This window comes from Thunnus albacares, chromosome 20 (genome assembly GCF_914725855.1).
Source record: "Thunnus albacares chromosome 20, fThuAlb1.1, whole genome shotgun sequence".
In the NCBI taxonomy this organism is placed as follows: Eukaryota; Metazoa; Chordata; class Actinopteri; order Scombriformes; family Scombridae; genus Thunnus; species Thunnus albacares.
The window spans coordinates 25,936,903-25,952,254 of NC_058125.1; the positions used below are offsets into that span (position 1 = coordinate 25,936,903).

Sequence of the window (15,352 nt, forward strand, 5' to 3'; positions counted from 1 at the left end):
TCTTCACCAGTTAGACCAGTCCAGTGAGGGTTGGGACTGTCTGGTGCTAAAGTCATAAGACAAAACTTTTTTTCGCCTTCTGTGATCAACATGCTTTTATTTTTTAAAAATATTAAAAATGTGAACAGAGAGCTGAACGGACGACCCTCCTTCACCTGCAGGTGTGGCGGCGTGTTTCTTACCTGGATGTAGTCCAGTATGAGCTGATGTCTCTGTTTGGCCGTGGCCACCTCGCCGTCAGTGATGGCCTCCCGCAGTGCCTGCTGGGTAATGAGGGCGTCCAGGTCCAGGACGGAGGACAGGCGGCAGTACAGACTGATGAACTTCTCTTTGTAGGTGCAGAAATGAACTGAAGAGAAGAAGAAGAGAAGTTTGACGGCTGCTTGTTGACACTTTATTGGACAATAGAAACATTAATAAGTCCAACTTTACTGTTGTATATCATATAACATATTTGACTGTTATCAATAAACCAAACCAGACTGACAACACTGCGAACGAAGAAAATCCCTGGAAAACAAGATCTGCCTCTACTGACTCAGTTTTCAATTAAAAACAACAACAAATATATGAATTTGAATATTAAAATGTGTGAAATTAAACACAAAATCAGATTTTACAAACACAATTCACAACATTCTGTACTACAATGATTTAAATGCATCAGCTCTATATTTGCATGCGGTCCAGGATTTCCTGAACTGAGCTCATGATAAAATAATCTGCCTCACTGTCGGCTGTGTGATCAGTGTCTCCCTGCAGAAGAAACTTTTGGAAGTTAAAGGATGAAAAATCTGAATGATGACGAGTGAAAATCAGGTTGTTTTTGGGTGAAATTTTGGTTTTCAGTGTTTCAGGTCAAACAGAGAAACGGTTCCATGTTCAGAGGTTGATATTAAACAGTGTGAGTGTGTGCAGCAGCTGGTGAGGAGGTCAGTGTGTGTGTGTACAAAGAGAGAGTATTGTGCAGTGTGTATGGGTGTTATTGACACATTCTTGTGTGTGTGTTTGGGGGTCAGCAGAGAGGCCGTCCTGCTGGAGCCTGCAGACTGATTTAGTGCTTCTCCCTGCAGACGTAGATGTGTGTGTGTGTGTGTGTGTGTGTGTGTGTGTGATAGTAACACAGCTCAGTCTGTCTCTGCTGATCCTCCTGAACACACAACCTGCATGAAGCTTTGCTGCGTTACTGCTGAAGAATCAGTTCACCAGTCGCTTTGTCTCATGAACCAACTAATGACAGCCCAGCAAAGTTAAACAACAGGTTCCCAGTGTTCCCAGTGTGTCTTAAACCAGCAGTCAGGTGTCTGTAATCATTCCTCCTGGTCATACTGGATATTAAAAGATCCTTCAAATGTGCTTTCAATGGAAGTGATGGAGGATAAAATCCACAGTGTGTCCACACAGTCATTTAAAAATCTGTGTGAAGCTTCTATTCAGCTTCAGCAGTCTGAGTTAGTCATATCAAGTGGATATCTGACACATTTACAGTCTTTTTAGCATCAAATTCCCTCTTTGTGTTTCCTCGGACAGTGTTTCCCTGTTGAGCTGCAGGTGGAAGTATTTGTGTCTGTGGGGAAGTTGTTGTGAGGTGAACGTCACCTGCTGGTCAGTGATTTGAGTCCAGTATGTGGCTCATTCTTCAGTAATAATCACAGCTGTTTTTTCAGTGTCCTCGTATTTTAAAGTGCTTCTCCGAGTTTCTTTCAGCTGCGTTTCTTCGACTCAGTGTGAAACTTGACTTTTGTGTGAAAATGTTTTTGGAAACATGCTAACAGCAACATATCAGCCTGTTTGGGAACTGATATGCTGACAGAAACAAATAAAACCATCGGGAGAAAAAGACCAGATCCTGTCGTTTCCCCATGAGTTTAAACACCGTCCAGAACCAGGAAATTTAAGATGGGATTTTCCTCTTTTAAGTGTGTGTGTGTGTGTGTGTGTGTGTGTGTGTGTGTGTGTGTGTGTGTGTGCGCGTTATTACCGAGCTCGAACATCTGCAGGGGGAGGTGGAGGAATCCTGACAGTGGGGTGTAGGGGTTGGACTGGCCGGGGGCGGAGCAAACATCGTCGGCGGCCGGCAGCAGCAGCAGGAAGGAGACGCCGTGACCGAGCTCCACCACCTCCTGACTGTAGAGACGGAAGTGACGGGCCTGCGCACGCACACACACACACACACACACACAGGTGAGACATCATCATGTGACTGTGTGATCAGATTTTCGTACCGACAACGTGAGAAACACAAGATTCTGATGAAGGAATTCTGTATTCGAGCCTGTTTTACTATTATTATTGATTATTATTGATTATTATTGCTTGACTTTCTTCCTCTTCTGCCAAGTAAATGCAGGAATTTTATAAATAATGGACAGATGACGACTGTCTTTCTATCAATAAAATATTTGAATAAAACAAAATGAAAGAAAAACTGAGGTTGAAACATTTCCAGAGGAAACCTGTAAATGAGCCGATTCAGAGAAAAGTCCTGATTTCTAACTCAAAGTCGCTCCGGCTCTGAGGTTTAATCTGCTGGAACTGTAACTGATAATTAGTTTAACAGCTCGTTATTCTTAATTATCTTGTAAGACTTGTTAGCAACACGGCAGATGAAGCATTAAGATGTTGTGTTACCTGGTGTAGAGGTATGTTAATGTGTTACCTGGTGTAGAGATATGTTAATGTGTTACCTGGTGTAGAGGTATGTTAATGTGTTACCTGGTGTAGAGGTATGTTAATGTGTTACCTGGTGTAGAGGTATGTTAATGTGTTACCTGGTGTAGAGGTATGTTAATGTGTTACCTGGTGTAGAGGTATGTTAATGTGTTACCTGGTGTAGAGGTATGTTAATGTGTTACCTGGTGTAGAGGTATGTTAATGTGTTACCTGGTGTAGAGGTATGTTAATGTGTTACCTGGTGCAGAGGTATGTTAATGTGTTACCTGGTGTAGAGGTATGTTAATGTGTTACCTAGTGCAGAAGTATGTTAATGTGTTACCTGGTGTAGAGGTATGTTAATGTGTTACCTGGTGCAGAGGTATGTTAATGTGTTACCTGGTGTAGAGGTATGTTAATGTGTTACCTGGTGTAGAGGTATGTTAATGTGTTACCTGGTGTAGAGGTATGTTAATATGTTACCTGGTGTAGAGGTATGTTAATGTGTTACCTGGTGTAGAGGTATGTTAATGTGTTACCTGGTGCAGAAGTATGTTAATATGTTACCTGGTGTAGAGGTATGTTAATGTGTTACCTGGTGCAGAGGTATGTTAATGTGTTACCTGGTGTAGAGGTATGTTAATATGTTACCTGGTGTAGAGGTATGTTAATGTGTTACCTGGTGTAGAGGTATGTTAATATGTTACCTGGTGTAGAGGTATGTTAATGTGTTACCTGGTGCAGAAGTATGTTAATATGTTACCTGGTGTAGAGGTATGTTAATGTGTTACCTGGTGTAGAGGTATGTTAATGTGTTACCTGGTGTAAAGGTATGTTAATGTGTTACCTGGTGTAGAGGTATGTTAATGTGTTACCTAGTGCAGAGGTATGTTAATGTGTTACCTGGTGTAGAGGTATGTTAATGTGTTACCTAGTGCAGAGGTATGTTAATGTGTTACCTGGTGTAGAGGTATGTTAATGTGTTACCTAGTGCAGAGGTATGTTAATGTGTTACCTGGTGTAGAGGTATGTTAATGTGTTACCTGGTGCAGAAGTATGTTAATGTGTTACCTGGTGCAGAGGTATGTTAATGTGTTACCTGGTGTAGAGGTATGTTAATGTGTTACCTGGTGTAGAGGTATGTTAATGTGTTACCTAGTGCAGAGGTATGTTAATGTGTTACCTGGTGCAGAAGTATGTTAATGTGTTACCTGGTGTAGAGGTATGTTAATGTGTTACCTGGTGTAGAGATATGTTAATGTGTTACCTGGTGCAGAAGTATGTTAATGTGTTACCTGGTGTAGAGGTATGTTAATGTGTTACCTGGTGTAGAGGTATGTTAATGTGTTACCTGGTGTAGAGGTATGTTAATGTGTTACCTGGTGCAGAAGTATGTTAATGTGTTACCTGGTGTAGAGGTATGTTAATGTGTTACCTGGTGTAGAGGTATGTTAATGTGTTACCTGGTGTAGAGGTATGTTAATGTGTTACCTGGTGCAGAGGTATGTTAATGTGTTACCTGGTGTAGAGGTATGTTAATGTGTTACCTGGTGCAGAAGTATGTTAATGTGTTACCTGGTGTAGAGGTATGTTAATGTGTTACCTGGTGTAGAGGTATGTTAATGTGTTACCTGGTGTAGAGGTATGTTAATGTGTTACCTGGTGCAGAAGTATGTTAATGTGTTACCTGGTGTAGAGGTATGTTAATGTGTTACCTGGTGTAGAGGTATGTTAATGTGTTACCTGGTGCAGAAGTATGTTAATGTGTTACCTGGTGTAGAGGTATGTTAATGTGTTACCTGGTGTAGAGGTATGTTAATGTGTTACCTGGTGCAGAAGTATGTTAATGTGTTACCTGGTGCAGAGGTATGTTAATGTGTTACCTGGTGTAGAGGTATGTTAATGTGTTACCTGGTGTAGAGGTATGTTAATGTGTTACCTGGTGTAGAGGTATGTTAATGTGTTACCTAGTGCAGAAGTATGTTAATGTGTTACCTGGTGCAGAGGTATGTTAATGTGTTACCTGGTGTAGAGGTATGTTAATGTGTTACCTGGTGCAGAGGTATGTTAATGTGTTACCTGGTGTAGAGGTATGTTAATGTGTTACCTGGTGTAGAGGTATGTTAATGTGTTACCTGGTGCAGAGGTATGTTAATGTGTTACCTGGTGTAGAGGTATGTTAATGTGTTACCTAGTGCAGAAGTATGTTAATGTGTTACCTGGTGTAGAGGTATGTTAATGTGTTACCTGGTGTAGAGGTATGTTAATGTGTTACCTAGTGCAGAAGTATGTTAATGTGTTACCTGGTGTAGAGGTATGTTAATGTGTTACCTGGTGTAGAGGTATGTTAATGTGTTACCTGGTGCAGAGGTATGTTAATGTGTTACCTGGTGTAGAGGTATGTTAATGTGTTACCTGGTGTAGAGGTATGTTAATGTGTTACCTGGTGTAGAGGTATGTTAATGTGTTACCTAGTGCAGAAGTATGTTAATGTGTTACCTGGTGTAGAGGTATGTTAATGTGTTACCTGGTGCAGAGGTATGTTAATGTGTTACCTGGTGCAGAGGTATGTTAATGTGTTACCTGGTGTAGAGGTATGTTAATGTGTTACCTGGTGTAGAGGTATGATAATATGTTACCTGGTGTAGAGATATGTTAATGTGTTACCTGGTGCAGAGGTAGGTTGATGTGTTTCAGCAGGGATTTGATCGCCGTCTGCAGCTCGTAGTACAGCAAAGGGGCGTGGCTTTCCGCCCTGGGCTCCGCCTCCTCGCCCTCCTCCCCGGCGCGCTCCTTCTCACCTGCAGCCGACAGCGTCTGGATCCAGTCCCACTCCTCCCTGAACGGCAAAGACACCGAGAACATCGATCCATCACTGATAATCAACACTGAACCGTCCAATCAGCTGCTGACTTACAGGCTGTTTCCCAGTTACTGCTTTAATATTTAAATTAATTTTTACTTCTGTTAGTTTCAGATCATTTTAATTCGCTTTCAGAATCAACTAATATGCATCATAACAAAAAACACTTGCACTGGTTTCCATTAAAGTGATCTGTGAATCCCTCCTGGTGGTGCGTTCAGGTGCTGAATTGAAGATCTGACAACAGAGCTTCTCCATTCAGCTACCACATAGTGCTGCATTCACCAGCTGTGATGTTTGGAAACTCAACAGGGAATAATCATTAATGTCGTAAAAACTTGTGACAACAGTTAGTTGTATTGAATCGTATATAAAAGTTATATAAAAGAGTGGTGGAGACATTTCTACACGACAGCACATAAACGCACCAACAGATTGTTTTACTAGTGAATTTATAGACTACTGTGAGTTGTAAATGTGTGCTTTGCTGAGTGAAACACTGAATTTTGAACCTGAACATTTAATTTTGAATATTTAGAGAATTCTGAAAATTCTTAGAAAAGCTAAAATGTGTTTGTATGTTTTGGAAATAACAGAATCTGTAAGCAGATGATTATTGGGCTAAAACACGAAAACATGTGTGTGTGTGTGTGTGTGAAGCAATAAAACAGTGAAGGTGCGACTCTTCATCCTCGGCTACACCAGCAGTGTTACTGAAACGTAGACTAAGACCACGTCCACAGTAAGCTGCATCTTCTTCTCTCTGTTTTGCTCCTCCGTTCAGACTTAAACAACGTTTTTCTCCCCTGAAAATGGAGCTTTGTAGAAACGCTGTCATATTGCTGACAGAACAGATGGTGGCAGTAGTGCGGTGTTTCATTGGAAGAAGAAGAAGAAGAAGAAGAAACACAACAACAACAACAACAATGGCGGACGGCTTCATGCGAGTGTTGCTCTCTTTATTGTCTCCTTTGACAGCTTGTTCAGAGTTTAACGTATCTATCTTCCACCTTTCTCTGCTCAAACTGTTGGAATCTGCTGCAATAAACTAAAGGTCAGGAAGCTGCTAACGTTTCTTCTTCGCTGGTTTTCTGCAGCTGACTTGCTCGTCTGTCTTCTGCACATGCCCAGTAGGAGGAGCGTTTTAATGTTGACGGAGGTACTTTAGACTTAGATTAATGTAGACGTAGTCCACAGAGCCACTAGACGTCCTGGTCAGGTGAAGGTAAACACCTGACGATGAGGAAAAAGTGAAGTAAAACTAGTTTAAACCCTCGGCTCAGTTCACATCTTCATCTGTTCTTGTTGCCTCCGTTGACACATTAACAGGATGTTAAACTGCGTCTGTGTGTGTGTGTGTCCCCGTCTCAGAGTCATCACCTCTCGTCCAAAACAGACAAATAAATCAAACCACCACCGTGAGCAGCTTTTATTTCTCCTCTTCTGTTGTTACGTTTTCATTTTCATTTCATATCTTTTGCCTTTCTTCCTGTCATTCGTCTTCTCACACATGACAACGTTCTCCTGTTTCCCCCTAAAAGGTCTCTCAACAGCCAAACCTTCAACCAAATATTTCATGAAGCTACACGACTCTCTGGCGGATTCATTTCTTCCATCGGATCCAAATCTGCTTCCAGAGGCAGCACAACACACACACACACACACACACACACACACACACACACACACACACACACACACACACACACAGCGGTCCAGTGTTTCCTCCGTTTGTCTCTCACTTCACACTTTCCAATCTGTCCGAGGTGGAGACGCAGCATCCAGAAATTCCTGCGCTGGAGCCCAAAGAGCAGAGATATTTCTACCTGCCCCGAGCTCCCAGCCAATCAGATTGGATCGCACACAAAAGACACACGTGCACACGTCCAGAGCTGATATTACATTACACACACACACACACACGCAGGCAGATTAGTGTCCATGTTGACAACATGTGAGAGGTGCAAACAGCTCTCATTCCTCAGATGAAGACACAGATTCTTGCATTTTTTTGAAGTTCCCACACGCTCACACCTTTACTGTCAATGTCGACACTATAAAACACTCGGATTCATTCAGCTCACACACTAACGGATCTCTCCTCACTCTTTTTTATAAGCAAAGATCAACAGAAAACATCTGTAGTGTCGCTGTCTCCGGTTAAAATGACAACTTCATCTACATCTGCTGTAGATAAAGTTTCCTGACGACCAGCTGACACCAAACAAAGATTATTTGAACCAACTTGGACAGATTTTACAGTCAGGAAGGAACATAAACTTTATTACTGAAGTCAAGTTTCCATCCAAATTTCCTAAAAAGTCAAATTGACACTAGCAGATAACCAGCAGGTGGCGCTCATCCTCCAGTCGGTGCCGTTAAACCGTCGCAGAAGAAGAAGACACAACATGATGTCATTAAAAGAGAGACAGTCAAAACTCAAACGATGGAAAACATGATGGAAATATGACGTTTCTGTTAGTTTCATGTATTGATGTGAGGAAGGTTACAGTCTCCTCATCATCATCGCTCCACACAGGTCTGATGTTTTCAGCTCTTCAGTCACATGGTTCATGATGTCATCATTTATTCACTCAGTCTGTTTACATTTGATTTTTATCCACACAAATACTTTTATACCTCAGAAAACAGAGATTTTCTAATTTTCATTGTTTCTACTCAAAGTAAACTTTCTACTCAGGTTTGGGAAGTGATGATGGACATTTTACACTATTTTACAGCATCATAACACACTGAACTGTCAATTAATCAGTTTAAGTTGATCAAAAATGATGGTTTTAATATGAAAATACTTGTGTTGAATGCAAAGTAACAGCAGGCTGATATCACGACCGCTCCACTAATCACACAAACACACTGAACCACAGATCAATAACGACTCTGCTAATCTTCATGTTCTGCCGGTACCGTTCATATGCAGAGCAGTTTATGCTAAAAACGACATCATCAATCAGCTCTTCCTCCATTTCATTCACCACAAACATTTCTGCTCACTATTTTCTTCTTCTTCTGTTTTTTTTGTTTATTTAGACTTTAGTTTCTGCAGATGTTTGATTTGATGGATAAAAGGCTTTTAACATCATCATTAGTCAATTAATTAGTCAATTGACATCATTAGTCAATTAATCAATTAGTCAAAAGAACATTTATCAGCAACTATGTTGATAATCAATCATTTTTTCAGACAAAAATGTCAAACATTGTTTAGTTTCAGCTTCTTAAATGTGACAGTTTGCTGTTTTTCTTTGTCATATGTGACAGTAAATTTAACATCTGAAGGCTTTTAGATTGATCGATTAGTGATCGGCAGATTAATTGATTGCAGCCGTAGTGACAAATAAAAACTTTCACTAACTTGAGTCAATTTTGAACTAAATATACCAAACAGTCATCTTGTAGAGGATGAAAGTGTTGTGAACGTGTGTATAATGAGAATAATAGTGAATGAATCATAGTGTGTTGAAAAGCATCAAGCTGTTTGTGAGTCATCTGAACGTTCCCTCCTCCTCCTCCTCCTCCTCCTCTTCTTCCTCGGAGGTCCTCGGGTTGAGAACATCGGTTCCATCTCTCCGTCACGACTCTCTTTCTGCCCATTCAGCCGCCTCAGCCTCCGGGTGTGTGAGTGTGTGCTTTATTTATCTTACTGAGTATTTTTTTCTCTTTAAGGTTAAATCAGGTTTATGTTGAATATGAACTGTTGTTCTCTGTGTTTCACAGACTCGAGTCATCAGCAGGTAAACTCAGCTACATTCTCTCTCTCCATACAAACAAACAGTGAGTGTGTGTCCTCACTCGGCCGTTTAAATCTGTAAACATCTTTTTCTCTCGATTTCAGACTCAAACTTTCTCCTCTGAAGATGAAGCTTTTCCAAAACGCCATCCAGAATGTTTAGAGCTGCGTTTCCACTGCAGGAACTTTCCCTTGGGGACTAAGAACCTTTTGAGGACCTCAAGTTCCTCTAGTTGTGTTTCCACCGCAGGAACCAGGGTCACTGTCCAAAAGTACAGGAGCTCTGGGGGGCGGAGTTTACAGGGACGACCATCACCACACACCGTCAACATGTGTAACCACTTCATTCATAAAACTATGAAGCACTCTCCTATCACTTTAAGACAAAGAGACTTTTCTCTTTGTTTGTTATGTTAAAATTAAAGTTATATAAGTTGTTTTTAAAAAAGAGAGAGAGAGTGGTGGTGGTCGAACGAGCTAGAGAGTGAATGAAGAGAGAGAGCAGCAGTAGTGAGAATAAAGCTGCTGAATGATAGAAATAAAATGTTGTGTTCTGATTGTTTCATGTTGTGAGCAGACACTCGCTGCATTTCTGCTTTTCATTCATTCATCACATCAAACTCACACAGCAGGAAACACAAACAACAACACAACAGATCTGTGTTGTTGTTTTTACTTCCTCATGGGTTTAATCTGCAGGATCGAGCTGGTTCCTCACATGTGGTGGAAACACAAACAGAGACTTTTGGTTCCTAGTTTAGTTCCTGAGATTAGTTCCTCTGGTTCCAAAGTACCTGAAACCTTAAAACGCCGCTGGCTCTGTGTTTCAGTGTGTAGGAGAAAAAAAAACTGAGCTTCTGCGTCAAAACACAGTTGAACGACTGATTCACACCTTCGTTTCCTCCTGATAGATTATTTACCTGAAAGCAGCAGTGTGACGACGTGTGTGTGATGACATGTTTGTGTGTGTGACGGCGTGTGTGTGTGACGACGTTTGTGTGTGTGTGACGACGTTTGTGTGTGTGACGACGTGTGTGTGATGATGTGTGTGTGTGACGACGTGTGTGTGTGTGTGACGACGTGTGTGTGTGTGTGACGACTTTTGTGTGACGACGTGTGTGTGTGTGACGACATGTGTGTGTGACGACGTGTGTGTGACGACGTGTGTGTGTGTGACGACATGTGTGTGTGACGACTTTTGTGTGACGATGTGTGTGTGAGGACGTGTGTGTGTGTGACGATGCGTGTGTGTGTGACGACGTGTGTGTGTGTGACGATGTGTGTGTGTGTGACGACTTTTGTGTGTGTGACGATGTGTGTGTGTGACGATGTGTGTGTGTGGCGACGTGTGTGTGTGACGATGTGTGTGTGTGACGATGTGTGTGTGTGACGGCGTGTGTGTGTGTGTGACGATGTTTGTGTGTGTGACAACGTGTGTGTGTGACGACGTGTGTGTGTGACAACGTGTGTGTGTGTGAGGACGTGTGTGTGTGACGACGTGTGTGTGTGACGACGTGTGTGTGTGTGACGACGTGTGTGTGTGACGACGTGTGTGTGTGTGAGGACGTGTGTGTGTGTGATGACGTGTGTGTGTGACGACGTGTGTGTGACGATGTGTGTGTGTGTGACGATGCGTGTGTGTGACGACGTGTGTGTGTGTGACGACGTGTGTGTGATTACGTGTGTGTGTGACGACGTTTGTGTGTGATGATATTTGTGTGTGACGATGTGTGTGTGTGTGACGACGTGTGTGTGTGTGACGATGTGTGTGTGTGTGACGACGTGTGTGTGTGTGACGACGTGTGTGTGTGTGATGCTGTGTGTGTATGACGATGTGTGTGTGTGACGACGTGTGTGTGTGTGACGACGTGTGTGTGTGTGATGCTGTGTGTGTATGACGATGTGTGTGTGTGACGACGTGTGTGTGTGTGAGGACGTGTGTGTGTGTGATGACGTGTGTGTGTGACGACGTGTGTGTGTGTGATGCTGTGTGTGTATGACGATGTGTGTGTGTGAGGACGTGTGTGTGACGACGTGTGTGTGTGTGATGACGTGTGTGTGTGTGACGACGTGTTTGTGTGTGACGACGTTTGTGTGTGATGATATTTGTGTGTGACGACGTGTGTGTGTGTGATGACGTGTGTGTGTGTGACGACGTGTGTGTGTGTGATGCTGTGTGTGTATGACGATGTGTGTGTGTGAGGACGTGTGTGTGACGACGTGTGTGTGTGTGATGCTGTGTGTGTATGACGATGTGTGTGTGTGACGACGTGTGTGTGTGTGAGGACGTGTGTGTGTGTGATGACGTGTGTGTGTGACGACGTGTGTGTGTGTGATGCTGTGTGTGTATGACGATGTGTGTGTGTGAGGACGTGTGTGTGACGACGTGTGTGTGTATGACGATGTGTGTGTGTGACGACGTGTGTGTGTGTGAGGACGTGTGTGTGTGTGAGGACGTGTGTGTGAGGACGTGTGTGGGTGTGACGATGCGTGTGTGTGTGACGACGTGTGTGTGTGACGACGTTTGTGTGTGAGGACGTGTGTGTGTGACGACGTTTGTGTGTGAGGACGTGTGTGTGTGACGACGTTTGTGTGTGACGACGTGTGTGTGTGACGACGTGTGTGTGTGTGACGACGTGTGTGTGTGACGACGTTTGTGTGTGAGGACGTGTGTGTGTGAGGACGTGTGTGTGTGTGAGGACGTGTGTGTGTGTGAGGACGTGTGTGTGTGTGACGACGTGTGTGTGTGACGACGTTTGTGTGTGACGACGTGTGTGTGTGTGAGGACGTGTGTGTGTGTGAGGACGTGTGTGTGACGACGTGTGTGTGTGTGAGGACGTGTGTATGTGTGACGACGTGTGTGTGTGACGACGTTTGTGTGTGACGACGTGTGTGTGTGTGAGGACGTGTGTGTGTGTGAGGACGTGTGTGTGTGTGAGGACGTGTGTGTGAGGACGTGTGTGTGTGTGACGACGTGTGTATGTGTGACGACGTGTGTGTGTGACGACGTTTGTGTGTGACGACGTGTGTGTGTGTGAGGACGTGTGTGTGTGTGAGGACGTGTGTGTGAGGACGTGTGTGTGTGTGACGACGTGTGTATGTGTGACGACGTGTGTGACGACGTGTGTGTGTGTGAGGACGTGTGTGACGACGTGTGTGTGTGTGACGACGTGTGTGAGGACGTGTGTGTGTGTGACGACGTGTGTGAGGACGTGTGTGTGTGACGATGTGTGTGTGTGACGACGTGCGTGTGTGTGTGGCGTACCTGGACACGTTGGCGTTGTCTCGTATGCGGGTGTGACACAGCATGTTGGGGGTCCGCTGGGAAACCAGGACTTTGATCTGGTCTACGGAGCTGCTGAGCTTCAGGTAGCCCAGATAGAGACCCGGGGCCAGCCGGTGAGTGCTGCGCCGCTGGTACGCCAGGATGTCCTGCAGGTCAGAGGATAAAAGCTCCGTTAACACCGACACCAGTCATCATCCAACCGACACTCCACATGTCGGCGTCCTTCCTCACCTGTATGGTGATGATGAGGATGTCGAGGGCGTACGGCTCCTCGGGTGTGGACAGAGACTTCCTCTGGCTCTGCAGTTTGGTCACCTGCATCCACTTCCCGCTGAACAGCGAGTGCTGGCTCTCCATGTCGCGGATGGTCACCAGCAGCACGTTGCCGTGGCGATCCTTGATGGGCTCGTAGTGGACTCGGCCCAGGTTATGAGTTCCCAGGAGGTTCTGCAGGCGGAGCGAGTAAACAAACCCGTTTACATCCGTGAAGAGGAGAACATGTTCGGCTTCTTCACATTCTGCAATATTAAAGTCTCTGCTACGTTTTTATGACGAATGTTTGAAGTTTTGAGACTTGGATACGACTCTTTTTTGAGCTTGTGGCTTTTGGGTTTACGTTACAAAAGCTTAAAGTAAACTTTTATGTTCATCAGACTTTACAAATGAATTGTGGCAAAACAGAAGAGTGTAAAAACACCAGAGGAGATAACTTCAGTCCAGACTTTACAGTGTGAAATTTGGAGAAGATTAAAACAAACTTGAAAGCTGTTCCTAATATTTTGTCCACCCCATCGACATATATAATAATAATATAATAATAATGTGCTGACCTGCAGCTGGCCGGCGGCAGTGAGCATCTTGTGGCGCGCCTGCAGCGTGGAGGACGACGACATCGACACGGACATACTCTGTCTCAGCCACCGGACGTCCTCCCACATACAGGACAGCTGCACACACACACACACACACACACACACACACACACACACACATAGAAACTTTACTACATGGAGAGAAAGTCATTAAGGTCATACATTTAAAATCCATCTGAGGAAACCAAACAAGCATTTAAGAGCCGAACTGTAAAGGAAACATCGTGTTTTCAGCAGCAGTTATTGATGGAGACATTTATCTGAAGTTAAGTTTGACTGATTCAAGCTAACATGCTGCTAAATTTGGGTCTTTGAAGGCGGTTTGATGGATTCGTTCGTCCTGGACGACGTTATCTCGAATGAGAGTTGAAGCCACGATCAGCATTCATGTGATTGGTTGAGTGCTGATCATGTGACCGCTGTTAAACGAGGTAGGTGTGTTGGGAACCCTCCCAGCATGCACTGGGCCGACAGATTCATTCACATAAGTCTGATTTTATGTGTTCCTGCTGTTATTTTGCTCTACATTGAGCTCCATGATGTTTCTTTACACAATGAAACCTTTGAAGTCTTTATCTTTTAGTTGGTGAGTTTATGTCTTTTTGCTCAGAGTATCTAAAACTACATTTAAATTCCTTTTTAGCACACAAACTTTGATTTAGTTGTATATTTTATCATGCTGATTTATCAATAACCTGCATGTTCTCATCAACATTCTTTCATTATTAATCTGAAAGGAAGAAATTAATTTATGTTTGAGGTTAAACCTTAAAACGTCTCCTTGTGATCAGCTCAATACGCTGCACGTCTGCAGGTTTGGGGACTTGTTGCTATGACAACAGCTCCAGATTCATTTCAAACAGCTCTCAGGAACCAAAAACAGAGTCCTTCTAAATGTCTAAATGACACTAAAGTTCCAGCTGAGATAAGAGGAGGCGTCTATCTCCACAGTGATTGGTCGACAGGTGACCTTTCTGTGTTAATACTGTAACTCTACTAACTGTGAAACCAGCTTCATTCCTGTATTTATTGCAGTTAGTGAATATTTAATGTTAACGAGGCCTGAAGAATATTTGTGGTTTGATGAATAATTCTGACAGACAGTGTTTATATTCTGAAACTGCATTTTTCCAGCGTTCAGGTGGTGGAGAAACCATCATCTCTGCTGTTATTGTGTTTTTTAATATTTTGTTACGCTGACTGGATCCTTATTAACTTCCTGCCGCCATCAAAACATGTCTTACAAACTTCATTGTCGTTGAATTTTTCCTAAATCCTGATGCAAGGAGACACGTTTCCTGCAGCTTGTGAGCAGGTCTCGGTGACTCAGGATCATCTGGACTTTCACTAAACTTCTCTCAGACTAAAGAGCTGAAATGCTTCGTGAAATCAGGACTGACACGCTTCTTGTTTCTCTCATAACTCAGCCAGATGTTTTGGACTCACGGTGGGGTCAGGTTTGATCTCTGATGCTCTACATGCAGCAGCTTCTCCGCTCTGTGTGGTGATTTTAACAGCTGCTGGAGATGTTGAATAGATTTACAACAATAAAAGACTGCAGTCACCCAGTCCTGACATACAGCTCAATTATCAAGCATAAAAACACAGTGAAGCTAAAAGTTTATTTCCACTGTGAAGATATTCAAGTTAAAACACAAACAATAACAGCAAACAGCAGACAAACAAAGCAGCACTGTATAAAATGTGTTTCTGCTTGCAGAACTCTTGAATCTAAAAGAATAAAGATAATAAAAGAATAAAAATGTCACATCAGACTGTAGAAAAACATACGTGACCAAACACAGCAGTTACTTTTATCCATGTTGTTTCAAACTGTGTGTTTCACTTTGACAAGAGAAACAGCTGCATCCTGGATGTCTCAGAAGTTTCTTAAATTCAATGATGACAAATCCGAGGTCGTTCTATTC

At 43.2% G+C, this 15,352-nt stretch overlaps 1 protein-coding gene across 5 annotated transcripts in view; it reads right to left on the reverse strand.

The window, feature by feature from the left end:
* Window positions 1-15,352, reverse strand: part of ankfn1 (ankyrin repeat and fibronectin type III domain containing 1) — a 146,348-nt gene that overhangs the window by 17,238 nt on the left and 113,758 nt on the right. For all 5 annotated transcript variants that reach the window (XM_044337848.1, XM_044337847.1, XM_044337851.1 and 2 more), the window contains exons 17-22: window positions 13,383-13,499; window positions 12,784-12,999; window positions 12,532-12,698; window positions 5,320-5,491; window positions 1,982-2,150; window positions 183-349 (exon numbers count right to left, since the gene is read on the reverse strand). In XM_044337848.1, coding sequence (XP_044193783.1) covers window positions 183-349; window positions 1,982-2,150; window positions 5,320-5,491; window positions 12,532-12,698; window positions 12,784-12,999; window positions 13,383-13,499 — 1,008 coding nt within the window. The remainder of the gene's footprint in view (window positions 1-182; window positions 350-1,981; window positions 2,151-5,319; window positions 5,492-12,531; window positions 12,699-12,783; window positions 13,000-13,382; window positions 13,500-15,352) is intronic.